The following is a 27,084-nucleotide window of genomic DNA, read 5'->3' as shown; positions in this document are numbered from 1 at the left end:
CATGCTCAAGAGGTTCAAGATGACCGAGTTGAAAGGTGTTGCCACTCCTATGGTTACCAAATGTCATCTTGCACTTGATCCCAATGGTAAAGAGGTGGATCAAAAGGTATATCGCTCCATGATTGGATCCTTGCTTTACCTTTGTGCATCTAGACCGGACATAGTGTTGAGTGTTGGTGTGTGTGCAAGGTATCAAGCTTCTCCTAAGGAGAGCCACATGTTGGCTCTCAAAAGAATCTTTCGGTATTTGGTTGATACCCCAATATATGGTATTTGGTACCCCAAAGGCTCAAGCTTTATTCTCAATGGTTACACCGATGCGGATTGGGCGGGAGACAAGGATGATAGGAAATCAACTTCTGGGGCTTGCCAATTTCTTGGTAGGTCCTTGGTGTGTTGGTCTTCTAAGAAGCAAAATTGTATATCTCTCTCCACCGCCGAAGCCGAATATGTTGCCGCCGCAAGTGGATGCACTCAATTGTTATGGATGAGGCAAACTTTAAAGGAATACGGTGTCATTTGTGACAAAATGCCTCTATTATGTGACAATGAAAGTGCCATCAAGATTGCCTATAATCCGGTGCAACATTCAAGAATGAAGCATATTGAGATCCGGAATCATTTCATTAGGGATCATGTTGCCCGTGGTGATATTGAGCTTATCTATGTTCCTACAAAAGATCAACTTGCCGATATATTCACGAAGCCTCTTGATGAAGCAAGGTTCACTTATTTGAGGAATGAGCTAAATATCATTGATTCAAGGAGTATAGCTTGACCATATTGCAAACACACCTTCGTCTCAAAACTTTATTTGGTTTAGATGTGGGCATGGATATAGGGGGAGTGCGGTTTAAATTATTGAGCTATCCCTCCCCCCATAATGCCAACATTAAGAAATCATTCTCTTTATATCATATGTTGATATGTGAGCTTCAATGATGAGTAGTGGCTTGGGCTCAAGATATATCTTCGCGGTGCCATGCCACAACACTCATATATGGTGGCCTAGGCCACCACACTCTTCTTTGTGAAGAGTTGGAGTTATTTGGATCTTATCGCCTTTTATTTGACAACTCCTTGTTCTTATGGGAAATCACTCTAGTTTTGCCTTATTTGCTCACATCTTGCAAACTTGAGTGATCATGTACCATTAACAGTTTGTATCTTCTAAACCTAAGCCTACTCTCTCCTATAAGCCACTTCCATCTTGCTCATTTGTCATGTTTGGTAAAAAACTTGGAGTTTGAGGATTTTCGGTCGGATGATCTAGGTTGCCTCATCTTATTGGTAAATATGCTTCCTATATGTGACGCGATACATTATTGCATCACATATAAGTTTATGCAAATAACCAACTAAAGATAGGCAGGATTTCCGGCGTTCTGGAAATTCTAGAAAACCGGATAATCCGGCCCCTTGGCGACCCAGAAAATCCGGCCAGGGCGGATTATCCGCCCTAAACTAGGGCCGGATTATCCGGCCTGGGCAGATCATGAAAGGGCTGAGGACGAGGCCGCGGGGGGCAAACGGTTCACACCACCCCCCACGCGCCTCTCTCTCCTCTCTCTCCTCTCAAGGTCGCCGGAACTCCTCCTGCTCGCCGGAGACGCTCCATCCGCTCCCTCTCGGAGTTTTTGGGTGGATCGGGTGCCTCTCCTCCCTAGCTACCTTCTCCTCCAAGCGGTTTCCACAATGGATGTGGGTGGTGCTTCTCGGGCTGGTCGGAGTCGCACTAGGCATGATCGATCTAGTGATGAGTTTGCATCCAACGTTCCTCGCAAGTCCTCAGCATCCAGGCAGAAGAACAAGGCTACAAGGGAAAACTACAAGAACATGGACATTGTCTCTTACTCCGCTATCCGCATGAAGAACTGGTATGATGACCTCCCAAGGGATGAAGAGACTGAGGGCAGGAAATTCTGGTGCATGGAGCAGGAGTTCATTTACAAGGACATTTATGAGCCCATGAAGAAACTGCGACCCATGCAAGCAATCGATGTGGATGTTCTTGCTGAAAACAATCATTTTGAAGATGCTATCTGGGTGGTTGGCAAGTTGGGCTTGAAGGATATCATGAAGATCCAATGTGACTATAGTCCAGAGTTGGTGAAGCAATTCTTTGCCACTTTGGCCATCCGGCATGATGAGGACCGCACTATGGAATGGATGTCTGGCTCTACCCATTGTAGGGCATCCTTGCGCCGGTTTGCTGGTATACTTGGAGTTCCTGCTGGAGGAGGACGTCGCCTCCATGGGCCACAGAGGACAGATAAGAATGTCCTGTTTGATCTCTATACCTCAGCTGGAAAAGTTGGTACTACCAAGGGGCTGCTTCCCATCTATGGCCAGTTACTCAGGTTCTTTCGGGCCACCATTACTCCAAGTGGTGGTAACAATGATGCTCTCCGGGGTGCCCTTGTGGATCTTATGCATCTCAGCTTGAAGTGTGCTCGTGATGTTAATGAGGAACGTGACTACACTATTGATGTCATGGACTTCATCTTCAATGAGATTCATGATACCATGGTCTCCCGGACTACCATTCCTTATGCACCCTATATCCAGCTCCTCATCAACAACTCTGTGGCCTTGGAGGGTGAAGATTTGAGCGGATACCCTTTGATGAAGCACTCTGTCAAGAAGCTGTACAAGATTAAGCCAGTCTCTTCTGCTGCACCTGCACCTGACTCCTTCATGGGTGCTGCTCGTTCTAGTGGATTTGCTCCTGCTCGACATGCTGATCTCCCAGCTATGAAGAAACAAGTGAGCAGGCTAAGTTGGTTTCAGCGTTACATCCTTTGCATGAACATTGAGATCCATAAGGAGAACTATGCGGCCAGCCGAGAACGTTCTGAGATTAAGCATACTCAGGCGGTTATTCTGCACAAGCTCAGTGGTGAGCAAGGACCCCCTCCTCAGCCTCCAGTTCACCCAGGTTACAGTGGGTGGCATTCTGCTCAGGTTCCGTGGAGTGATCTTGATGATTGCATTCAAAGGTCCAGCCTCACTCGCCGCTCTCCGGATGCCCCTGACACTGATGAAGAAGAAGATGAAGCGGCATATCAGTCCGATGATGAAGAAGAAGATGACTCCGAGTGATCTCCATGGGGCGAGTAGCATCGCGCTTATCCCCTTTTTGGCGTCTCGATGCCAAAGGGGGAGAAGTGTTCTATTAGGTCTTCTCTCGGGGATTTGCATGGTTTGGGCACAAGCATATGGCGTCTATCATTCTTCTTTCGCTTGTGTGCCTTTTATTCACACTATTTGGTTTGTTTGTGTTTAAAACTTTGTGCTATATGGTGTGAGACATTGTTATGGTTTTCAGATTTCTATATGTTGAGATCAAGGCTATTTTATTATGTGTGATGCTATATCTCCGTATTATATATCTACACATGGGTATGATTTCTTGCATCCTATCTCAACTTCATATTAGTCAATGTCTATTTTTAGAGCTCATGTTGGATACCTCTTGTGTTGAGGCACCTCACTCCTATGTGTTGTGTATTTGTATTCAAATGCAAATTACGTATATGCACACATGTAGGGGGAGTGCCTCTATGTCTTGCCATCATGCTTGTCTCTATAGTGATTCTCTTGCAAATCCGTATATTGTCATCAAACACCAAAAAGGGGGAGATTGAAAGAACATCTCTCACATTATGTTTTGTGTGTTTGATGTCAATATATGTGATACACTAATGTTTGTTTAAGTGGTACAGGGATTACATAGATACATGTTCTTGTGTGTTGGATGTGGTCAGTCTGTCAAAAGAAAACAGCAAAAAGTTCATCAGGCCGGATAATCCGGGCCGGATATTGTGGAAATATCCGGCCCCCAGTTTTCGGCTAAGTCTTCGAGGAAAAGCAAGTCAGTATAGGGGCCGGACATTTGCCCGGATATTGTCCCGGTTTTGTACCAGGGCCGGAATATCCGGGCCGGATATTTTGGAAATATCCGGCCCCCTCGAATTCGGCTAAGGACCAGAAGAAAAGCAGCGCAGTATAGGGGGTCGGACATTTGCCCGGATATTGTCCCGGTTTTGTACCAGGGCCGGAATATCCGGGCCGGATATTTTGGAAATATCCGGCCCCCCTCGAATTTGGCTAAGGACCTGAAGAAAAACAAGTCTGGCATGGGGCCGGACATTTGGCCGGATTTTGTCATAGTTTTGTCCCAGAGGACGGATTATCCGGGGGGGGGGGGGGGGGGCGGATTATCCGGCCCTTACTTAGGCCGGAATATCCGGCCCCCCAGAAGCTGCAACGGCTCATTTTCTGGGGGGGTATAAATACCCCCTTCTTCTACCTTGGAGTTTTGCTCAATCATTGCACAAGAAATCTGCCAAGCCTCACCTCCATTAGAGCCACCTCAAGAACACAAGATTTGCAAGATCTCCTTCCTCCCCCAACCAAATCTCTTGATCTTTGGAGATTCGAAGGAGAAGACACCGATCTACATCCTCACCGAAGCGTTTCTCATTTCCCCTCTCTTGTTTGAGGGATCTCATGCTAGTGTTCCTAATTGGTTCCCTAGTTGATTTGTGTTGATGTGTTGTTGTTGATTGTTGTATTGTTACAGATTTGGGAGCCTCCAATTCAGTTGTGGATGTGTGCCCCAAGAACCTTGTAAAGACCCGGTTTCCGCCTCGAGGAAATCCCTTAGTGGAAGTGGGCTAGGCCTTCGTGGCGTTGCTCACCGGAGATCTGAGTGAAGCCTTCGTGGCTGTTGGTTTGGCTTTCGTAGCAACCACACTCCTCCAAACGTAGACGTACCTTCTTGCAAAGGAAGGGAACTACGGGAATCATCTCCGTGTCATCGCGTGCTCCACTCTCGGTTACCTCTATCCTATTCTATCTCTTATTGCTTAGCTATATCTTGCTTAGTTGTTTGCCTTGTCATATAAGTAAATTCACTTAGTTGCATATCTAGAGAATTTACCTTTGTGTCAAGCCTAAATTGAAAAAGAACTAAAAATTGGGTAGCACCTATTCACCCCCCCCCCCCCTCTAGGTGCGGCATACGATCCTTTCAATCATATCTCTCTCTGTACCCACAAGTACTAGATCTAAGGCTAGGGTTTGTAGAAGCTCACAAGAACCGGAGTGATCGACCTAGTGGAAGAACACGACAAGCCGTGGCCAGTCACCGTCGCCACATCCAACATCGCCGTCGCCAGCCTAGCCGACCGTGCGGGTGAGGACCAGCCGGCCATGTCGCTAGATCTTGAAGGGTGGATGAGCTTGAAATGGGGGTTATTGTGAATGGTGGAATTGGCGGTGAGAGAGCCGCCCCTATATACGGTGGCGAAATTTTGAGGGCGGTGACCGAATTCATCCTTTCAATTTTTCGTCGTTCCACGCGAGCTTGTTCCATCTCCCCTCGGTGGCTCTGCAGGAACGCGACGTTGTCGGTTTTTGCGGCGACGAGGGTGGCTCACTGGAAACGCCCAATTCGGGCGTTCCCCCATGTCTGTCCCGGGGTGCTTTAAGAATCATGCGATGCAACAACGCGAAGGAGCCCAGAAAGCTAAACGGACCAAAAATTGCGCACCGATGCGAGCCAAAGAGCTTTCAGGCTGCCAAAGGGTTTTCATCCTGCCAAACGGGCCCTAGGTGATCCTAACCGATCATGTTTCAATCACACACGTATTGTACCAGCTTGCTCGCTTAGCTAGCTACTCATGCCAATACCCGCTCCATCCAAGTACAGAACACATCGCCTCGACAGTCAGTCACTCATCCTTCTTACTCCAGCAAGGAATGTTGCCAAATCACTCGTTAAAAGTTTGAAGGCACAGACCAAGCGTTGCAGGTTAACAGTTTATTTAAACAAGCACAACTAAGTTTCAAATTTATTGTTTCTTATCTTACCCAACTGTATGGCAGCATGAACCATGGGGGTGGGGGGCAGATGCCCCCCTCCCCTACATTTGTACTACATAAAAATTAGTATTAATTTTCTTCTACAGTAGTCATACATGAGGGAGTACATTCTGCCAAACTAACTTTGTAATTTTAGAAAACTAGATGATACCTCGCGCGTTGCTACGGTATTTTTTATTGATATAAATATACAAAATTTTAAAAATGAAGAAATTTATTATTTTGATTTTTCCTATATATTAAAGGCGCTTACATCCCAGTATTTCAATCATAGAATGTAACAGAGAAGTGCCCATGCAAGAAGAATGCGGTTACATGCATTGAAGGTAAGCTAACATTCATATTTTGAGCTTGCTGATATATATTTCAGTATAACACAAAATATCCAAGGTAGGGCTTGTCAAAGAATTCAAAAAATTGAGATTAGAACAATAAACATAGCAAAAGAAAATAATAAAAAGATTTCTACTCGGTAATATATATACTTGTACACCAATGGGATTATTAAATGCTGGAATGCAGATATGGAGGAAGCAATAGAAATCGAAACATGTGACAGACACAAATTCAGTTTTCACCTTTGTGATCCGCAATGTACTCAGACATCGACCATTCGTACCTAAAACAATATCATCTATAAAACTCGAATCATCGAAATTTATCTACGATTCTTCACAACCGCTTGAAGTGAATTCTTCACATTTGCTGAATATTAGCTTGAAAAAATTGATGGTAGTAATAACAATAACCTTTCATAAGAACAATGCTCAATTGTTTAAATTATCTCCATAGTCCATATGCAGATCATTGATTCTAGTTTTGAGAAATTCATAAATACAGTCAAAATAAGAACTCCTCCGGTCAAATCTGAAAATGCAAAGAACCATTGACATGAAATGTTTTCCCGCAAAAAAAAGACATGAAATGTTGGAACCAATCAATGTGATGGAAACACCTAGAGAGTGACATATTCAACTTGGATCAAGCATGCCATGAACAAAAGTGTGGCATGGCATGCCACCATCAAGAGCCAGGACCTCACTTGCATTCATCAAACATTTCAGGTTCAGGTTCGTGGTTCCAAGTCTAAACTCACTTGTAGAGAGCTAGACATACATTGAGTTGTGTCTTGTGCATCTGTGAAGTTTCATCCAAAAATATGTCAAAATGTGACCTGTGTAAAAAAGTGAAACACTCTAGCGATTACACATCGAGTATTGATGTCCAAGTTGTGGTGTAATTTATCGTGGCAACACGAAGTTCAGCTTATAGATCTGCATCTTAGATAGGAGAAATAAAGGAGTTGACAAATAGACCATATATAAGCATGTTGCAGCCGATAATTTCTGTTAAATTGCTCACTGATGCAAGTTTTCAATGTGACCATCAAATATCCTTGAACATGGCTACTGATGGTAAATTAAAAACTTGCATTCTGATCTACAGAAAGACGAATTTCCCTAATTTGGTAAATGACAGAAAAACCACTGCAAGAAAGATGGAGACCGGAATGAAGAATTATTTTTACCAGGATACGTACATACCCAAATTTGATCAATTGTCAATGTCATAACCTCATGGCCTAATTAGCGGTTCATCACACTGTTCGGCTGCATGTAGTAGACACGAGAAAAGATGCGCATGGTGGGCTAAGGATTTGCAGGTCCCCCTAACCACTGAGTACGCATCAACAGAGCGTCTGATGCCACAAGCATGCATGGAAGACCTTGCGGAAAATCATAAATGAAGCCGATGAATAATTCGAGCAAGGATTGACCACAAACCTAACCCAACGAACACAAATACATATATTAACAAAAAGAATATGTAAAAAATTGAAGCCACCACACAACACCTACAAACCCGACAATGGATGAATATCATGCTAGCAAGGCCTTATGCCTTGAAAACGCGAACACCACCCATTAACTAAGAAATGGGAACATCGCATACCTCAAGACACCCTCTAAGCGAAACTGGAGCGTTCATAGCGAGCATTTCATGCACATGCTACAGAAGCCGTCACCGCCGTCGGTACCTTCCATCGCCTCCGGCACTGCGCCAGACATCGCCTTCGTCCTGAGCGATTTTATCATGTCACATCCAATATTGACCCCGTTGCGCCATGCAGTAGAGACACGCCGTCATCGACGAGGTAGATGTACACTGCTCCACCTCATGCCTCCACCATCCAACAACTACTCCAAAAATGATGCCTCCAAGATGGAGAGCGACACCCAAAGCGCCGCCATCGGCTTATCCGAAGAACCCAGGTTTGGGGTTTATCCCGGAGAAGCGCGAGTAAGTACGCGGTAGATGCAGAGGTGATGCAAGGTAACGATGCGAAGACACCGCCACCGCCCGCCATGATTGAGGTCATAGCACGATTTTCACCGGTAGTCGAGCCTCCTCAACTCGTCACCGGTGCTAGATGTGGGATGAAATGCCACAACCAGCCAGGCCGACCACCTCCGGTGGAGGAGTAGACCACCAATGCCATGCCCGAGGCCGACGGCCAAAGCTTCCTCATGCTGTTGTGAATGAACCCAGATCATCTCCACATGCCGTCGTCGGTGACGACGAGGTGAATGTCGGAGTGAAGGTTTTGGCCTGCACGTAGCCATCTGTGCCTAGATTGGGCCTGCCCACACCGCCGCCACTAGCTGCTGGTCACCTGCGCCACCCACCACCGTAGCTCGTCGAGACGCACCGGCCTCGCCAGCCCACATCACCCAGATGCTTGCCGCCGTGCTCCAGATCTTGGCCGAGGAAGATCCATTGCCGCCACGCCACAAGGGCTTTACCCGGCGACGCTCCCTGTAGGGACCGTGGGAGGAGTGGAGGGACATGTGGTGGTTGAGAGGTGGGGAGGCGGCGGTCGCCCGGCGTGGCCGCAGAGGGTATCGGGAAGGCCGGGGAGGAGTAGTGTATGTCAATGGATACACATTGTATTCCCTGAGAAAAAAGAGTGCGTGTATCGAGCGGTAAGATCCCTTGTGTTCTAGCAAGTGCGTAAATCATCATCGATCTCAGCCGGATACCTGGTCTTGTTCATCATGCATGCATTCTTGGATGGAATAGTCCCTGTTTTTCCAGTGTTTGCTGCCAGCAAACCATACGGCTCGTCACAACGTCCTCCTGCTAGCTTCTCTGCCAAAACGTTATGTACAAGTCGGACCATTCATAATTGACCGGGGACGGTAAATATACTCTGTTTCAGTCGTAATCCAGAAGGAGTCTACGCATGTTTGGAATTGGAACTTGGGAGAATTGGTTATTTACCCAAAAGTTCATCAGCCTTGGATCATCTACCCAAAGTAGATTGTACATTGGTTAAATACCCTAAACAAGCTTAGTTGTGTTTTTGATCTACCCAAAAGGGGTTTTCTGTAAACTAGAAACTATAGTTAGCATCGGCTATTGAGTAGAAATTAGCTGGCAGAGAGGAAGGTTCTAGAGCGCTGCAGTTTGAGAGCGACATCTTCTAGGATCACATGACACGGGTGCATACTCACCTGACACTTCTAATCTGCTTTATACTTAAAACGTCAGGTAGACTGAATTTCCTATATATCTGATGGACAAATGACGCATTATATTTCCTTTAATACGTTGCAGGCTTGGAACTATATATTCTCACTATGATTCCTTGTACAAGCATGGTGTGCGTGTGTAGGGTGTGTTCGCACCTTTTTGGCACCATACATGCACGCAGGTTTGGCCACTAATTATAACCAGGAATCTTTGTCGAAAAAATTTACAAGCAAGAATATGGCAGGCTGAAGCAATATGAAGCAGGTCACGAATTACCTCAGGGTGAATCAACACTAATCAATTGTCGACTCACTTGTAAGGTAGAACAGACATGAAATTTTGGAGGCAGTCGCAATACAACATCAGAAAGAGCACAGTAAGGTGGGGATCAGGGACGTATACTGCGTACAGGCTGTCGGCGGCCGGACGACGTATGGCAAGGGTGACAGTCACGAGCGGAACGCATTGTTGAAAGGCGGACGGCGCTGGAACGGCTACGATGGCGTCAGATGGCTGCGACGGCGTCGCTCAGACGCTGCCGCCAGGAGCGGCGCGGACGGGACATGCATGCCTGAACTTTTTTTTATCTGGTGTATGCCTGAACTGGTGGTTCGATAAGGGCTTGTGCGATCTAAACGATGAACTCACCATCAAACGTGTCATGACCATCTCTAATTAGGATCCTGCTATAATTGTTTTTTCACTTTCAAGTTCTTATTGGGTTTTTAACCAATGTATAGTCAACTTTGGGTAGACAATCTAAGACCGGTGAACTTTTGGGTAAATAACCAATTCTCCCTTGGAACTTCGGGTTTGGCCTGGACTCTGCCTCCCATATTCTACATGAATCAAGTCATAAGGGCAGCTGATGCTGCAGATCAGATTTACGATGGAGGCGATTGCGACCACCCCGCTCGGCGACCACCCTCCATCTCCATGGCAGGATGACCTCCCGCCGGAGTTGCTGGGCCTCGTCATCCAGCGCGTGCCATCCCACACGGCCACACCAGCCGCGTCCGCGCCGTATGCCGCTCGTGGCGCGCGGGCGCACGCTTGCATCCTCCGCTGCGACCACTACTTCCGTGGCTCACGCTCTGCGACGGCAGGTCCCTCAGCCTCCTCGACGGCGAGCTCCATCGTACCTGGAATAATTTGAGTTTCTGGCCTTATATACAAAACTAGGGAGAGTATTTTTAGTCCGGAACATGGCCGGCGAGGTTCAAAGAGCGACATTTTTCAGACCTCCATTGTTGATTGCGGGAGGTCACTGTCTTGTTTCAATGTTGCATACGGCGTTTCACATGTTGGAAGCACACATGAATTTGTTGCACGCATATTATCATGATGGTGCAATGTTTTGTGGGCATATGCTAAAAAAGCTTTCTCTAATGTTGCAAGATTTTCTATAATAGTGGACGCGCTAGACACATATATGTTGTTGCTCTTTTTGTTACATGTGTGTCTTAAAAATGTCAAATGATTTTTCCCCATTTGTACTTACAGGAAAATATAGCAAACGATGTTATATCAACACATACGAAAATGTTTTTTTTTGTTTTTTATTGTGATGAGCTGATTGTTTTTTATTGCTTATTGTGATGGGGGCGCTATCTGCCATCGTGGTGGCATCGTCGGCAAGACCGACGAAGACAATGCATATATTAGCCCTGAAGATTATCGGTGGTTCGACGGCGATGATAGCCTTTTTGCCGTGTGTACATGAGGTGATCGCTAAGAGTATGCTAACCTTTTTAATCGGTATTGGCCCATTAGCCCATTACATATTTCCCTAAATGAAGCCCATTACATCGGCACTTGTAAGTTTGTGGAAAACGAAAATGTTCATCTGAATTTCGGAACAGAGAGGCACACTCACTCTGCCCGCCGCCGCCACCGCCGCCGACGACGACGAACGGAATCGGAGATGAAGAAGATCTTCGGCGCCAAGAAGAGCAAGGAACCGCCCCCCACCATCCAGGACGCCACAAACCAAGTCAGCCCTCCTCCCCTTCCCTTCTCCCTATCCACAAATAGGTTCCCTCCATCGAATCCAAATGCTTCTCTTTTCTGAGTGATTGGGCAGATAAACAAGAGGGGGGAGAGCGTGGACGAGAAGATCAGGAAGCTGGACGAGGAGCTGTCCAGGTACAAGGAGCAGATCCGCCGGACCCGGCCGGGGCCCTCGCAGGAGGCCATCAAGGCCCGCGCCATCAGGCTACTCAAGCACAAGCGCATGTACGAGGAGCAGCGCAACATGCTCTACAACCAGACCTACAACCTCGACCAGGTCGGCTTCGCCGCCGAAGGCCTCAAGGACGCCCAGCAGACTGTATGTGTACGGTGTACCCTCTGAAGTTTTATCCTACGACAAAGTTCAGAAAGTCGAATGATTTTTGTTGTGTGTGTGTTCAGATGAATGCTATGAAGGCGGCAAACAAGGAGCTTAAGGGGATGATGAAAACCGTCAAGATCGAGGATATCGATGTATGTGGCTTAGCTTTTGCCTTATTTGTACTACCATGTATGGTCTGGGTTTTGTGCTGCTGCCATTTTGAGTATTCCCGGTTCAATGTTTTTTTCCCGTCATATGTATATGATGTAGCCCTCTAAGTTAGTGTCTTTAGCTCGCCGGTGTGCTATTATAGCAGTAACCATCATTGACTTGCAAAGTCCCAAGCCTTAGCTCAATAATATATGTAGTGGGCTGGGCAATAGGAGTACTATTCGATAGGCCTGCTGTCAAATGTGGTATATCAGAAACTTATTATCTTTTTTAATTCAGAGTCCAGCCTTGTGATTGGCTAATTTGGGATCACATTTCTTAGCCATATCCATGAGCTATATAAAGAACCATACGACAAGAAAATTTATTCTTCTCTTTTCTTCTGTACATCTGACTACAATATTGGATTGCCAATCACCCTTTTCACCTTGTGTATCCTGCATACTGTGGCCATCAATTTATTTTTTAACAAAAAGTGCATAGGATGTGATCAAAGAGCCATGGCCATGCCAAAGTTTGGTCACCATGCCAATAAGGACCAACTTCTTAGGGGTGCTACCAAAAGAGTGGCAAAGTTAGTTATGGCCTAAGCAAAGCATGCCTTAGTAGTTAGCATCCAGAGTGGGATGCACAACGAAATGAAATGATGAACAGACTTAAATGTTTTCCTTTCAATGTTGTTGGTTACTGTCTTACTGTCCCTTCTTCAATTAATGGTAATACAAGTTTCTTTACTCATGATCTGTAATTTGTAGAATATGCAAGATGAAATGACGGATCTGATGGATGTGAGCAACGAAGTACAAGAATCTCTCGGTAGAAGCTACAACATCCCCGATGATGTTGATGAGGAAGAGCTAATGGGAGGTATGGAAACTGTTTTCAGCTAGACCATGCTAATGCTGTAACTTTAGATGGCTTTATTTATTGCTCTTTTGGTAGTTGGCCCTTCCCTCTTCATGGATGGTTATGGACTATAAAACATAGCTCTTTGTCATAGATAGCTTATGTTCATTTCTTTGGCATTCTTGTCCCAGGCGTGTCTCTATCTCTTTTGGTGGGACATTGCCATTGCAGAGTTGGATATTTTCCTTGATATACTGTCCTCATTTTTTCTATTGAAAATTGCAGAGCTGGATGGTCTGGAAGCTGATATGGAGTTTGAATCTGCTGCAGTCCCGTCATATCTTCAGCCAGACGAGGAAGCTGATCTTAACTTGCCCGCTGCACCGACTTATCCTACAGCAGTTCCAGTAAACAGGCACCAGGCAAGTGAATTCCATGTGCATGTACAGAAGAATGCAATTTGCACAGCATTCTTAACTTGACATTATCTTGTTCAGAATTCCTGGTGTTTCTTTCCTTTGGAATGAATCAATAAATTGACATTATAAAAACAATGCATGGGTTCTGAAATCCAAACTCAGTATGTAGCATCTATTACCAACTTATGTCTGTCTTTCTCGAATTTGTGTTTCTGACTTGGTACCTGGTAGGATAATGTTGCATGATTTGCCATTGTTCACTGACAACTAAGCAGCCATGGTAATTTGCGATGTATCATTTATTTTGTTATTATCTGGTGCAGGAGGATGAGCTAGGACTGCCACTGGTACCTCGAGCATCACTCCGTAGTTAGAAGTATTTTGCGTGCATTGTTCTTAGTGTTACCTTGTTGTTAAGGTGAAGTTAAGAAGCCTTTGGTCTGTGCTTGAGCAATCCGTCCATGTAAGCCATTTGTACTGCCTCTGATGATGGATAGGCTGTTGTGGTAATATCGTTCTTTAACTTGGTTATTCGCAAGTTGTTGAAAGAAGAAAATAGCAAAGCTTGGATTGCCCCTATAATTTTTTTATCATGTCCGTATTTTCCCCATTTGTAACAAAAAACTGAGTCAAGATAAGTATGAACATGGGGGCAGAAAATATCTCTAGAATGGTACAAAATTAGGTGCCTCTCTCATTGAGGTAGACAGCCAATAGGAGGGTAGCACATGGCCCCAGTGTTATCCAAACTGGACTCACTCCTGGCAGTAGTATATAAGAAACCCCTTGCTTAGGCTGATCGTCAGGCTAACACAGCACAACCTAGTCTTCTAGATAGACAGACAGAAGCAGATCAGGATCAGACTATCTGTAAGAAGATGCAGGCTGCCATTGGTTTGCCGGCCGTGCTGCCTGTCGCTGCAAGGTGCGGCAGGCTGGCGGCGAGGCGGAGGAGCATCATCGTTGCCGGCACGAGAAGGTTGGCTGGCGGCGTTGTTCGTGCAGCGCCTCTCACAGGGTCGGTGGAAGTAGACTACAGCTCCAACGTCTCGTGCGTTCCCTCCCCCCTCCTTCCCTCTTGGTTTGAGCTTCAGCTGAACTGAACTGATGGTGCAAATTCGAGAGGTGCAGGGTGTTTCCGATGGAGGCGTGCGACTTGGTCGGCGGCGAGGCGTGTGACGCAGCGGAGATGTACCCGGAGACCAAGCTCGGCGACTCCGCTTCTGCTGCTGCCGCAAGCAGGGTGCCGGAGGAGGTGGAGAGGGAGTACCTGTCCTACGACGAGGCTAAAACGTAAGCAACCACACAGGAAAAAGGGTTGTGTTTTGGTTCGTGAACTGATCAGTTAGTTCGATGGTGGAAAACAAAAATGCAGGGTGTTTCCGGGAGAGGCGTGCGATGATCTGGGTGGCGAGTTCTGCGAGGCGCCCTACCAGACGGGAGTCTCCAAGGAGTAAACGCCGTAGGAGGAGCTACCTCTCCATCGCTTCGACACATCTACTTGATGATCTTGTACGCGGTGATGTACGAACTATGAAGCTTGTGTAGACCAAAAAGGTTGAAACTGAAAGGAGAAATGTACATGTGAATATTTGTCAGTCACATCTGTTCTTCTTTATTCCCTGCCTGTACCATATGATTTTTGTAAAAATATTTTCGACAACACTATAAGGATCTTATAGCTAGGAAAACACCAGGGACAGATTAAGCACCAGGATCCGCCTGAGTAATTGGAAAATATGTTTACCAAATTAGTCTACCGCTAGTAAGTTCTAGCGCTCTCCCGCATGTTATTCTACTATTCTAGTGTCCGAGTGTGCATCCAATTCCAACATCGATCCATGGATCCCAAGTAGTAATTCAAGCAAAGTATATATTGTATTAATAACACCAAAAGGACAGATCATATCATTGGGATGAAGATATTGCGAGGGACATTTTTTTAGCCAATTGATGCTCACTGTATTCTTGGGCTCTTGGCATTGCATCACTCGAAGTTGGGTATTTTCAGCGGGAGGTCAGCCTATCATGCCGAATGGGATCAGTAACACGGGCACAAACTACTAAGAACTTCTGCTATGCACGACCGGTCCAGACTAATTCAGTTTGGTCTAATTTATGGAAGCTCGAGATTACATCAAAGATTAAGGCATTCAACTGAAAGGCGTCGGGAGGGCTCCACCCCCTGTTTTGTGGGCTCCGTTTTCCGTTTTTAGGGTCAAAGTTTGTAGGGGCGGGGCTTAGGTGGTGGTGGCGCCGCCTCGTGCAATAAGGTCTCCCCGGCTTCAACCCCATCTCGGCGCGGCAACATCGAGAGGCTTGTGGGAGTGGTGTCGTCTGGCTGTGGAGATCTTCGGATCGTCAAGGAGCTTCAGCGGCAGTTCATCCTTCTTATTCGTCTTCGGAACAGATGTGGTCTTTTTGACTCGTTCGGCGACTTCCCGTCCGAACCAACAACGTCAAGCCGATTCAGGAAGGAGCGGCAGCGGCGGCGCGCCGTCGACACGGTCCGGAGGTTGAAGATGAAGGGCTTCTCATGAATCTTGTTGTAATTTTCGTTTTTCTTGAAGTGCTATGTATTGTTCGCTGTTTCTTTTAATGCCAATGTTCTATTCGCAAAAAAAAAAAAAACAACTGAAAGGCGTCGCATGGAACTTTGCCATGTCATGCGATCCTAGCGAATAGGCATATTAAGGTGAAGGCACAATGCCCTATTCGCTCCCGGGGAGCTGAAAATGGCAGATATGAGCTATTTGAATGTGATAGAGCAGCGGCTGCTTGAAAATCACTAGGGCTCGAAGAATTCGTAAAAGAAGCTATATTAGTCGATTATTTTGGCTAGGTGACTCTAGAATATTTGATTTGTCCCGGCAAAAGAAATCGCCGTCACTATTGAGACTTGGTATATTTGGTGGGAGCGCCGATAATATCTCTGATAAGAAACCGCGCAATCGCCATATAGGACAGAAATGGCGATCACAGTCCTCGCGGCTAATTATTGGGTGTAGCAAAATCAAGAAAGTAGAAGGGCGTCGCGTGACATGGTTAAAAAAACCCGGCAGGGCGACACGATTGGTAAGGCTAAATGTCGATGCCTCTCTTTCAGGATGAAACTGAAAAGCAGCTCCACATGAGCTATTATTTTGGATTCAAATGGCTTCTTGGTCGAATCTAGTAACCACCTTCTGATGATGGTTCACAATGTGGAGATGGCAGAGGCTATGGCCATACTACATGGCCTGCAATTGGCGACGCACTCGGGAGTTGGGATGCAATAGATTTGGATAGCTACTTGTCCCCACGTTCCACGTCAGAAAAAAATTCGTTTGATGGCATAACAAAAAATCTGGCGATGCCTTGTGAAATTATATGTTCAAGATTTTTTGAATTACAAATTGTCATAAGAGCTCAAGTAGCCATTGCAAAATGGGATTAACTCTTTATGAAAAATCGGCTACTTGAGCTATGTAGCTAGGGCTGGCAGGACTTTTGCTAGGCTATGTGTTGTCTAAACCGGCGGCGGCAGCGGCCAGGCAGGGACGGGGATGGGGGCTCTAGGTGACAAGGATGGGCGGCCTCTGGAGTCGCCTAGGCGGAGGCGACCCGGGAGGTAGATGCGGTTTTCTCCTTAAGCTTATACGAAAACTCACTGATAGCTGGCTATAGCCCTATTTAGCTTCTAATTAGTCTCTAATTTAGCCGCATAAATTTCTAAATTTCTCTTTTCTTTTTTTATTTCATGTTTTCTAAATTTCTGTTCACTGATTCAATAAAACTTATGAGCTGAATAGTTTAATATTTGTTTGCGTTGAATAGTTGAATGGGCTGTAGCTCGGATCATGTTAGAATCATAGTTTTTCTTTTTTTTGGGCAAGATATAATTGAAATTTTCCCTATTCTTTTTTGAAAAAGTTAAATGGATTAGTCCACTATAGCCCGGCTATAACGTTTCTTAGCTTCTGAAAATGTTGCGACTAAATTAGCATGCTAATTTAAACTATGTATAGAAATTTTTATGATTGGGAAAATAAAAAAAATATGGGCTCACTGCAATGGGCTAACCCAAGAGTTTAATTTGCACGTATAAAAGGAAAGTACAGTTTACAATCATGTGCTAAAATGTGGTTTACTTGGGTGAAGTGGATTTTTCATGGGCTCAACATCTTTGTTTACTTCGCCACGTTTAGCGGGCAGCGGTGCATCAAAACATTATACTCCCTTCGATTCAAAATAATTGCCAAGGGCATCCATTTTTGGGTTATTATTTAGAACCAGAGGGAGTGTGCAATAATTCTTCACATTAAAACAACACTGTTATCACTAGAATTTGACCGAGTCAGAGGTGGGCCGCGATCAAGATGGGCTTGAAGATTATATATGGAAGAATATATGATGAATCGGCCTTATATGCAAAGTTTGGGCTAGTTGGCCCGTGTATCTGTAATATAGTAGGATACGTATCGATTAGTTAGAGTTTGTCTCGTGCACGGTTGGGATTATTCCCACGTTAGAAAGTCTACGGACTATAAATATGTATCTAGGGTTTATGAAATAAACAACAATCACGTTCACCACAAATCAATCTAGGCGCATCGCCAACTCCCTTGTCTCGAAGGGTTTCTTCCGGGTAAGCATCATGCTGCCTAGATCGCATCTTGCGATCTAGGCAGTACAAGTTTATTCGTTATCCATGCGTTGCTCGTACTGAAGCCTTTTTGATGGCGAGCAACGTAGTTATCTTAGATGTGTTAGGGTTAGCATTGTTCTTCGTATCATATGCTGTCGTAGTGCAACCCTTAGACATCTAGCCGCCCTTACACCTATCTTAGGTGTAGGGGCGGCACCCCGCTTGATCATTATTTAGTAGATCCGATCCGTTACGATTGCTCCTTGTTCTTCAAGGTTTAGTTTAATATCTGCAATATATAGTTAGGCCTTACAAAGGGTTGGAGGATCCAGCGGCGCGTAGGGTGTAGTTTGCTAGCCCTAGACAGGATGTTCCGGGGATCAACCTCGTGTTGGTTTTTAGGCCTTGTCTAGGATCGGCTTACGATCACCGTGCGTGGCCGCGAGGCCCAATCACGAGTAGGATGATCCGATTATGCGGTGAAAACCCCAAATCGTCGTAGATCGTTTTAGCTTTATCTTGATCAAGCAGGACCACCATATTTTCGTACACCTCGTGCGAATCATGGGTGGATCGGCTCTCTGAGCCGATTCACAGGACAACCTGAGAGCCGATCGAGGCTCGTATTTAATGTTTACGTGTATGCTATGCAGGAAACTAAGTGAGGCATCTCCATCACCTTCCTGACCAGGTATAGGTCAGGTGGCACGTCCTTGCACCAGCATCGGACGTGCGTGCCGGAGTCTTTGCGGGCCGTCGCTCGGAGGGACCAGGGCCAGCCGCAGCCCTAAGTTGCTCCCGGCTCTCCTGTGTTGCCCGTCGTTGCTCGCCGGTGGGTTTCTGACCGCAACACATTCTGGCACGCCCGGTGGGACGATCTTCGACATCAACCACATCGCCATCTACATCTGAGATGGCGGACGGCACTCCAGTCACGTACGAGGATCTGACCGAGGAGCTCAAGAAGAAGTATGACGAGGTCAAAGCGATCCTCGAAGCCGACCTCATCGGCTCTTTTCACAGAACCCGCTCACATGGCGTCAGGTGGAAAGGGTTCTCGCCTGAAGGTGCGCTCGATGGAATAGACCTGTCCGCCCCGTCAGAAGAACGCACCAGGTCAATGCGTCAGGAGATTAACTACATGGTGGCTCACTCGCTGCACCGCCACTCTGAGAACCTGGTGAACACTTTGGAGCGTGTGTCTCTTCGGGTGATCCAGGAGATCATGAGGCTCCAGTACTCTCCGTCAGGACCAGCTCTCGGGACATACCATGGAGAGATGCCACTCGAGTCCCGTCCACCGCTGCCATTCGCGTTGGCAGCACCAGAAGTGCCGAATTCACCGGCATTCGTCGTCTACAAGATCGGTGGTGACCCTAGTGACTACCAGTTCTTGTACGAGGCGCCTAAGGAGATCCCTCACGGATACACGTGCACATACGTTCCAGATCGCGGTAGCAAGCGCTCACAAACCAGGCCGCAACAAGAGGACTTCGGAAAGGCAGGAGGAACTTCAGCAACAGATCTTGAGAAGCGTACGTGGCTAGCTAAGTATGCCACTCCAACAAACCTCCGCAGCCCAGCTCCTACAGTTGGCTCGTAGCTGGAAAAGCAAGCATGGCTGGCTAAGTATGCCACTCCGGTAAATCTTCGTAGTTCGACTCCTGCAGCCAGCACCGCGGATCAAATCAGTACCATACTGAGAGACCAGTTCGGCATGGTGCCGAAAAGGAGGACAATCGGCTATTCCAAGCTGTACCCCAACAGTACGAGTTGATCCCGCTACCACCCAAATATCGGCTCACTGATTTCTCCAAGTTCAATGGATCAGATGGTTCCAGCTCCATCGAGCATGTGAGCCGATATTTGGCACAGCTGGGCACGATCTCAGCAGCAGTAGAGCAACGTGTGAGGTTCTTCGCATAGTCCCTCACATGATCGGCTGTCGGGTGGTACACTTCGTTGCCACCAGACTCGATCCGGACTTGGAAGCAGTTGGAAGAACAGTTGCACATGCAAGTATCACTCGTAGGCTTCCGAGTCCGCCTTGCCGATCTCGCACAAATACGTCGAAGCGCGGAGAAACTGTGGCGTAATACGTCCGCCGCTTCAGAAATCTTAGGAACCGATGCTATTCGGCTCGTGTGATCGAAAAGGAAGCAATCGAGTTGGCAGTGGTGGGCCTTGCATCACCAATCAAGGACATGGCCTCCCAAGCAGACTACCCTTCATCACGGCGCACATGGTTCGAACCGTCGTTATATGAACAGCGCTACCGGACTTGTACCAGGACAAATTCAAGCGTGCGGTAGTCCTGGTTGAGGCGTATGAAGACGAAGGCTCATGCGGGAGATCAAGAAGTAGCGGTGGCTGAATGGACTCGGGGCAACCCCGTGTCCCGCAAATGGGTTAAGCCACCAGGTCCGCCCGCAGGGTTTGATTTTGACGTGACTAAAACCAGCAAATCTTCGACCTCTTACTCAAGGAGAAGCAGTTGAAGTTACCCGAAGGCCTCAAAATCCCCACGGTACAGAGCTGAACGGAAAGCCATACCGCAAATGGCATAACTCGTTCTCCCATGCCACCAACGATCGCAGGGTGTGGCGTCGGCAGATCCAAATGGCGATAGAACAAGGACGTCTGATTTTCAACCAAGACGCCATGAAGGTCGACACCCACCCCTTCCCCGCCGTTAACATGGTGGAGTGCACTTACCCTCGAAGGTTGCCACCAGATTCTCGTTCAACATCAACATGGTAGGACCTGGACACCACTCGGCAAGGATGGAGACGAGGGCACTGCTTTCGTAGCAAGGACACGAGGAGGCCGCTCCACGCGATCGGCTCCGGCACGATGGCAAGCGCTATATCACGAGAGGAGAAGTAAGGAACGTAAGATATCAGCGACCTCTCTCTGATCACCTCCTCAACAAGTACGTGAGTCAATATAGCCAACGCCGATGATCCAGCGACGATGATGATAGAGACCGTCTGGCTAGGGACGCCAGGAGACATCGTCGGCATGATCGCGATGAGGAGGAGTACGAGCGCCGGGCCAAGGAAGAATCGAGGAAGCAAGACGTCGAGGATAGGCACTGGGACTGCCCCTTCTTCAGACACTGCTGGGATTCAGGAATGAGCCGATTGCCTACAATCGGCAACTGCCCAGAATGTAGACAGAAGAGGAAGGATGCAGCTAACGTGTCCGTGTTCGAACGTCTAGGGCCTCTCCCACCTCGAAGCAAGCACGCTGAGTCCCCTCGGGTGGAAGATCTCGAGGATTTGGAAGACAATGAAGAAGAAGAAGAAGAAGACAGGTACCACCGGCCAAGGTGGTGCCCTGATGGACTCAGCCATTCCCAAAAGCGTAGGGTTCAGCGATTGCGCGGCTTGGAGGAAGCCGAAAGGTTATACCTGCACACGCTAAGGAAGGCGCGGCCTGATCTGGCCGCGAAGATCCAGCGAACCCTGGATGAAGAGGGTCGACCACAAAAAATGGAGTGGCGCCCCAAGCAAAGGAAAGCCGATGATGAAACATCGGCTGGCACAAACATGGTGTTCATCCTTCCTACGGAGTTCGGCCGCTCCAGATTAGACGAGGCACCCGTAGCACAACTTGATCGTGCCCACGGCCGGTTATCTTTGAGAAGCCACGAGAAAGAAGCTACAGACATCTGAAGGCCCTGTACTTGCGAGGTTATATCGATGGGAGGCCTGTCAACAAGATGCTGGTGGACACCGGAGCGGCAGTCAACATTATGCCATACTCTATGCTACGTCGGTTGGGACGCTCTAGCTCGGATCTGATCAAGACCAACGTGACATTGAGCGACTTCAACGGCTAAGCGTCTGACGCACAAGGTGTTCTGAACGTGGATCTGACCGTAGGAAGGAAAACCATCCCTACGACGTTCTTCATCGTCGATAGCAAGAGCACCTATGCTGTTCTGCTAGGAAGAGATTGGATCCACGCCAACTGTTGCATTCCCTCCACGATGCACCAATGCGTAATACAGTGGGATGGAGATGAGGTAGAGGTCGTCCAGGCCGATGACTCAGCCGAGATTTCAACGGCTGGCATGAACGCTTGGGAAACAGCAGGCCAAGAGCCACTCCCAGGTATCAATTTGGACGACTGCGAGCGCATCGACGTGACGAAGGGCAGGGTTAGGCTGGTCTTATCCACCGGCCTGACCGTGTAGCAAGAACAAACCGATGAGCAAACGTGGCGAGGCCGATCCTTGGGATCGGCCCCAAGGATCTATGAAGGAACATTACAAAACCTTCATTGAGCGATTCAATATGGAGGCCGATTCCAGCAATCGGCCAAAATTATCCTCACCACATGTTCTGCTTGTGTTCAACATCGATCTACTGGGCAGCGGTTTTACGTCGGCTGATGAGTTAGGAAGAATCAACATTGGTCTTGCCGGAGCCGACGTGCAAATACAGTGCTTTGGCTAACTACAGAGCCGATATCTGCAGTTACCTGACAGATTCGGCTCGGGGGGCACCTAATCAGATGAACATGTGCAGATGAACATGTGTGCAGTGAAATGTTGGGGGCCGATAGAAAAATCGGCCAGTAAAAAAAAATCAGCATCACGATATATAGCCGATGCACGGACATCGACTTTAGAACTAAGAGACAAAGCCGATGCACAGCCATCGACTCTAGTACAATTACACAAGATCTACCAGCTGCGTGTTCAAGACACGGATTTCGACCAGGTCAGTTTTCAGTTTAGCTGTGGGGCCTTCTGTTTCCTCGAGGGAGTGAACAATGAGCCGATTTTGGTGCCTGAACCTTTTCTTCGAGGACTTCCAACCCTTTGCGCCAGTTCAGCAGTACTGTCAGAAGCATCAGTTTGGGCATACAAGGCAGCCCTTTGCTCTTTAAGCCGTTGATACTTCATCTACAATATCGGCTTTCAAAGGAAGAAAGGTGATCGGTTCTGGTGCATCTACCGTCGGCTCGGCTGAGTTGGCCACTTTCTCAGCTACGCTCGAATGACTAGGACCTCTGCATGATGGCTGTCTCAATTGCCTGAGTTCAAGGCCCTTTGTCCGATCTGTGCATCCTCACTGATATTCTCGCCTTGATTAAGGCTCGGGGGGCAGCTGGCCTGGTAGATGCTCTGTTTTTAGAAGCCGATTGGGGTGCCATCGGCTGATCCTGCGTCGCAACCTTCTTCGAAAATAGTGAATTCTTGCAGAAGAGGATCGCTGGAGCTGGTGGGAGAAATTTAAGGGCTCTCTTGAAAACTCTACATTATCCACCAGATCTCAAGGACATCAGCTGAAGAATTGAAGGATGGTTTGTGAAGGACCGATGCGTTGCTATCGGCTCATTAAGCATTGGCTAAGTGGATAAATCGGCAAAATCAGTATCAAGGGAAATCGGCAAAATCAAATTGGGGAAATTCTTCATTGATAAGCAAGATTTCTTACATAAAGAGCGGATTGCTCTCAAAAGGAAGTACTAGGGGATACATTGCCCCGTCTACTACTACTGATCCTATGCTAATGGTCCTATCTATGGGCCGTCGCTGCCCTCGTTGTCGCCGTCGTCGCCGCTGTCGGCGCTACTCCCGGCGGGCTCGTCGTCGCTGCTCCAGCGGCCGCCGACCGGGCCTTCATTGTCCTCATCCTCCTCGTCAGCGTCGTCGTCGTCGCTGTCGAAGTCGCTGAGGTTCCCCGGCCAGGGACTGAAGCGCTTGGCCGGCGGTTCGTCGGAGGAGGTGTCATCCTCCTCCTCTTCCTTCTCCTCCTCCTCCTCCTCGGGGGAGGTGAAGTCATCGCAGGAGAAGCGATCGTCATCGCTCTCCTCCTCCGTTTCCCCGTCGGCGAGGAAGCGGAGGTCACTTTCCCCGTCGGTCGAGGACTTGTCGTCCTCAGACCAGACGGAGAAGTCGTGACTAGACTCCTCCCCGGCTTCGATGGCGCGGCGGATGTGGGCCGCGTGGGCCTCCTCCGGGTTCTGCTCCGGCGTCGGCTCGCGGGAAGAGGAGGACTGGGTTTACGGCTTTTGCTCTGTGATAACATTTTTCCGACCCGTAAACACGAGTTCGGTGAACTGAACTCCGAGTTTCCAGTTCACGTATTTACGGGCTCTGCTAGAGATGCTCTAACAAAATTACATCATCAATATAAATATAGCAGCACAAACATTTTATGTCGCACAATATTATAGGCCTGGTAGTTTTAAACGCGAAGGGACACACCTAATGACCGTGCTCGCGATAAAGAGGTAAATAAAAGCCGCCAAGAATAACTACACTAAGAGAAGTGCAAATAAGACTTTTTCTTATCTTGACGCCTATTGTAAGGCATGGATACTCGCCTCAGGTACATTAAGGGCATGTACAATGGTGATATCTTAGCAGCGTCACGTAGGATAAATGCTGAGGTGGAGGAAAGAGAAGAATAAAAAAAGACTCTGCCTTCTCTTAACTAAGAGATCATCTCTTAGCACAATTTCTCTTACCATAAATTTAGGATGTCTCGTTACTAAAGACAAGATTAAAAAATAACCCATTGTACATCATATTTTATCGTTATATCTAGATTACGTGGTAGCACTAAGATAAGACAATCTTATCAACACTTGCACATGCCCTAATAAACGACGCAAAACCATGTGATACGTGCGGCACATAATTTTGAAACGAGGTGAATGAATAGTTACAAACTACTAGACGTCTAGAATCAAATCCGAATTCGCAAATCATTTGCGAATCTCGAGAAAAGTCGTCATATACAGCCGCACAAACTTTATATATAGTTACCTAATTCATCACATCTCCTGTCCGTCCGTTCGCCCGAATCTCGATCCGACGGCCCACAGCCACCCCCGAAGCATTCCATCTTCCATCTCCGGCGTCGGCTCGCGGGAAGAGGAGGACTGGGTGGAAAGATCCGATGAAGCAGAGGAGGAAGAAGACATGGTGGCGCAGGAGGGCTTTTGGAGTGCTAATGCGAAGGGGATGCGGAAGCGAACTGTTTGGAGCGGTTAAATAAAAGGGGATATAGTGGAAATTCAATGCCACAGCAGTTTCCGAGGAAGTGATGCTTAACAAAAAAAAAACTGCCAGGTCACGCGGAGAAGTTGAGAAGGCAAGGCATCATGATGAAGGATACTGCGACGGTTCTGCCACGACATGACCCGACGAAGAAAAGCAGAGTGATTTTGGAATTATCAATTCCAAAACCAGGGGGGCATGTGTTATCACCAGAATTTGACCGAGTCAGAGGTGGGCCGCGATCAAGATGGGCTTGAAGATTATATATGGAAGAATATATGATGAATCGGCCTTATATGCAAAGTTTGGGCTAGTTGGCCCGTGTATCTGTAATATAGTAGGATACATATCGATTAGTTAGAGTTTGTCTCGTGCACGGTTGGGATTATTCCCACGTTAGAAAGTCTACGGACTATAAATATGTATCTAGGGTTTATGAAATAAACAACAATCACGTTCACCACAAATCAATCTAGGCGCATCGCCAACTCCCTTGTCTCGAAGGGTTTCTTCCGGGTAAGCATCATGCTGCCTAGATCGCATCTTGCGATCTAGGCAGTACAAGTTTATTCGTTATCCATGCGTTGCTCGTACTGAAGCCTTTTTGATGGCGAGCAACGTAGTTATCTTAGATGTGTTAGGGTTAGCATTGTTCTTCGTATCATATGCTGTCGTAGTGCAACCCTTAGACATCTAGCCGCCCTTATACCTATCTTAGGTGTAGGGGCGGCACCCCGTTTGATCATTATTTAGTAGATCCGATCCGTTACGATTGCTCCTTGTTCTTCAAGGTTTAGTTTAATATCTGCAATATATAGTTAGGCCTTACAAAGGGTTGGAGGATCCATCAGCGCGTAGGGTGTAGTTTGCTAGCCCTAGACAGGATGTTCCGGGGATCAACCTCGTGTTGGTTTTTAGGCCTTGTCTAGGATCGGCTTACGATCACCGTGCGTGGCCGCGAGGCCCAATCACAAGTAGGATGATCCAATTATGCGGTGAAAACCCCAAATCGTCGTAGATCGTTTTAGCTTTATCTTGATCAAGCAGGACCACCATATTTTCGTACACCTCGTGCGAATCATGGGTGGATCGGCTCTCTGAGCCGATTCACAGGACAACCTGAGAGCCGATCGAGGCTCGTATTTAATATTTACGTGTATGCCATGCAGGAAACTAAGCGAGGCATCTCCATCACCTTCCTGACCAGGTATAGGTCAGGTGGCACGCCCTTGCACCAGCATCGGACGTGCGTGCCGGAGTCTTTGCGGGCCGTCGCTCGGAGGGACCAGGGCCAGCCGCAGCCCTAAGTTGCTCCCGGCTCTCCTGTGTTGCCCGTCGTTGCTCGCCGGTGGGTTTCTGACCGCAACAAACACACCAAAAGAATCATACATGTAGATCTTCTTTACCTTGATTTTTCTTTTTGCATAATATCGACTTTTGCATGTTGCATAAGAAAACCATGCATCAGGGACTCAAAAAGCAAATTCAAAATTGTGAAAAGAGGGCCAAATTTCTTATTTTTGGATAGGTTGCACATATCTAAATAAAAACAATACAATTGTGTAAATATGTAGATTACTCCGTGTATGATTTTTTGATGATTTTTATGCAAATAAGTTATTGGTGAAATTTTTTGTCTCTAGGAGAACTATTTTCTTGAGATCTAAAATACATTTTCGAAGAACTGTTGAGGTGTTGAGGGTGACAATAAAAGGAAAGCGTACTTCGACGTGTGTTTTGCAAAAGCAAGGGAGAATTCCGGTGGATTTTTCCAGCATGTGCACACCTACAATCTATCTTGCACAAACCTGACAAATCTTGGCCCGGAAGACTATAAGAAAGGCTAGGAATAACTGGGTATTCAATGTTTTGAGAGATGTCCGTATTGGAATGCAACGTGTGGTAGGAAGAAACACAATCTTATTACTTATAGGGAGGGCCAGCCCAAGCATAAGTAGGACATGGAAAGACCTAAAATAGATATAATTTTACACTAAACTCTTATACTTTGGACTTGCTTGTAGAATGCTATGGTCTTAGCGAGTATATTTTTTTGTTAGTTATTTTACAAGGTAAACCACGTAGTAAATTTTATAAATACTATTTTTTTTTTGTTTGGGATCCACTTTTATTGTATGTATATAGAATATACACTTCCAACATGCTATATTTAAACCGATTTTGTAACACTGTTCGTTTTATGAGAAAACCTTACATAATTATACAAAGTTATGGTAGAGATCTT

General features: G+C 46.9%; 2 protein-coding genes across 2 annotated transcripts; both read left to right on the top strand.

The window, feature by feature from the left end:
* The first annotated feature begins 11,326 nt into the window (after positions 1-11,326).
* LOC127300592 (vacuolar protein sorting-associated protein 60.1) lies at positions 11,327-13,773 on the top strand. The gene is made up of 6 exons (XM_051330725.2): positions 11,327-11,416; positions 11,507-11,752; positions 11,836-11,907; positions 12,682-12,793; positions 13,058-13,194; positions 13,515-13,773. The coding sequence occupies exons 1-6, from the start codon at positions 11,348-11,350 to the stop codon at positions 13,563-13,565; spliced, it is 687 nt and encodes a 228-aa protein (XP_051186685.1). The 5' UTR covers positions 11,327-11,347; the 3' UTR covers positions 13,566-13,773.
* Positions 13,774-13,969: 196 nt separating this feature from the next.
* On the top strand, positions 13,970-15,112 carry LOC127300593 (light-regulated protein, chloroplastic). Its single transcript, XM_051330726.2, has 3 exons — positions 13,970-14,242; positions 14,323-14,484; positions 14,567-15,112. Exons 1-3 carry the CDS (start codon positions 14,070-14,072, stop codon positions 14,646-14,648), a joined length of 417 nt encoding a protein of 138 aa, XP_051186686.1. The 5' UTR covers positions 13,970-14,069; the 3' UTR covers positions 14,649-15,112.
* The last annotated feature ends 11,972 nt before the right edge of the window (positions 15,113-27,084 follow it).

The sequence above is a fragment of the Lolium perenne genome, chromosome 5, assembly GCF_019359855.2.
Source record: "Lolium perenne isolate Kyuss_39 chromosome 5, Kyuss_2.0, whole genome shotgun sequence".
Taxonomy (NCBI): domain Eukaryota; kingdom Viridiplantae; phylum Streptophyta; class Magnoliopsida; order Poales; family Poaceae; genus Lolium; species Lolium perenne.
This window is presented reverse-complemented; position numbering and strand designations above follow the sequence as displayed.